General features: G+C 43.2%; 1 protein-coding gene across 1 annotated transcript; it reads right to left on the minus strand.

Annotated features, from left to right (window-relative positions):
• Window positions 1-373: 373 nt before the first annotated feature.
• On the minus strand, window positions 374-1,303 carry LOC113893552 (olfactory receptor 8S1-like). Its single transcript, XM_027543479.1, has one exon. The coding sequence runs from the start codon at window positions 1,301-1,303 to the stop codon at window positions 374-376; it is 930 nt and encodes a 309-aa protein (XP_027399280.1).
• Window positions 1,304-2,087: the final 784 nt, after the last annotated feature.

The following is a 2,087-nucleotide window of genomic DNA, read 5'->3' on the forward strand; positions in this document are numbered from 1 at the left end:
AATCTGTCAAGGTTACTTGTTCTTTGCCCTTCTACTAATGGGTTCATTTGGTAACTCCATAGGTAAAGTCCTAGGCTCAGAGAGCTTTGTCCTTGTTCTGCCTCCTAAACTGTAGTGAAGTCACTGTTCTGTATTAGTTTCCAAAGGCTATGGAAGGAGCTGATGTCTCTGAACCTTTTCTGTCAGATGCAGGATGGGCCAAATACTTCTCTGACTATATTTCTCTCAGCTTTTGGAAGTCTTTTCAATTTGAATGAGAAACAAACATAATTAGCTACATTAAAAATCAAGTTCCACAGGAGCTCTAAGTTTACAAAGTTCTCTTCCTTTGCAGATTGCTTCTCTTGTAGAAGAAAGGTCTCCTTGCCATTTCTTACCCTGAGACACATATTTGCTGCCTCAGTATCCTCTGCAGAGCTGCCTTCACCTCCTGGTTCTTGAAGCTGTAAATGAGGGGGTTTATCAAGGATGTGATCACACCATACTGTATGGAGACAACTTGCTCCAGGACTGATCCTGAAGAGGGGCTGATGTACCTGAATAGAGCTGTCCCATAGAACGAGAGCACCACGGTGAGGTGGGAGGAGCAGGTGGAGAAGGCTTTGCCTTGGCCTTTAGAGGAGGAGATACTTAAAATGGCAAGAATAATTTTTGAGTAAGAGAAGAGGATTGGAGGAAGTGTCACAAGTCCTAGAAATGCAGTGGACCCAGCCAGCAGGATGGTGTTAGGCATGGTGTCACTGCAGGACAGAGGGAAGAGTGAAGGCAGTTCACAACTGAAGTGGGAGATGATATTGGGACCACAGAACTGTAAGTTCTGAGTACAAAGATTATTCACTAGTGAGTTCAGAAATCCCATCACCCATGCTGCACTGACCATTGCAGTGCACAGAGGTCCATTCATGATCATAGTGTAGAGCAGAGGGTGACAGATGGCAGCATAGCGGTCGTAGGCCATAGCAGAGAGCAGGCAGCTCTCTGTGCCTCCAGAGAAAATGAAAAAGAAACTCTGGGTAATGCATCCCCACACTGAAATGGTTTTCCTCTGAGACAGGAAATTCTGCAGCATCTTGGGTATGGTGATTGAAGAGTGGCATATGTCTAGGAAAGACAAATGACCAAGGAAGAAGTACATGGGCGTGTGCAGGTGAGGATCAGCCCTGATCACCAGGATCATCATCAGGTTCCCCATCAGGGTCAGGAGGTAAATCCCCAAGAAGAGAACAAAGAGCATGGTCTGGATATCCGGGTCAGTAGACAACCCCAGCAGCACAAATTCATCAATAGTGCTAAGATTTTTCATGGTTTCTTAGATATTCCATCCCTAAAAAATAAAAACATATTTACTTATTTAGTGGGGTGATGATCTGAGTCATTCTCTGGGAAAAGGATTTTTAATTTATAAAAGATCCACTTTTTAGCTTAAGCCAGAAAGTGAATTTGAGGGTAAATAAATACCTGACTATCCTGTTACTCTACTAAATACTGCAACTTTCCTTTTCCTGACTCTAAGTACTTCCTATGAAGATGAATGTCCCATAGTTCTTAACATCTCTAACATATAGATAATGGATTTAGTATGTTAAAGATTATCTGTTCCTGTTAGAATTTATATTTTACACAGGAAAGGATCTTTGTTGGTTTCTGCCATTCCATCCCATGATGCATTCCTAATTGTCAATAATTCAAATTAAGTCCATAATTTTTGAGTAAGAGAAGATGATCAGAAAAGTGTCACAGTCCTAGAAATGCAGTAGACCTAGTAAACCCAGCTGCTGCTGCTAAGTCGCTTCAGTCGTGTCTGACTCTGTGTGACCCGATAGACAGCAGCCCACCAGACTCTGCCGTCCCTGGGATTCTCCAGGCGAGAACACTGGAGTGGGTTGCCATTTCCTTCTCCAATGCATGAAAGTGAAGTCGCTCAGTCATGTCCGACTCTTCGCATCCCCATGGACTGCAGCCTACCAGGCTCCTACATCCATGGGATTTTCCAGGCAAGAGTACTGGAGTCGGGTAGTAAACCCAGCTAGATGACTCTAAATAAACATTTGTTGAATAATAGAATGAATGCTTTCTCAGCTAAAATC

Source organism: Bos indicus x Bos taurus, chromosome 5 (genome assembly GCF_003369695.1).
Source record: "Bos indicus x Bos taurus breed Angus x Brahman F1 hybrid chromosome 5, Bos_hybrid_MaternalHap_v2.0, whole genome shotgun sequence".
In the NCBI taxonomy this organism is placed as follows: domain Eukaryota; kingdom Metazoa; phylum Chordata; class Mammalia; order Artiodactyla; family Bovidae; genus Bos; species Bos indicus x Bos taurus.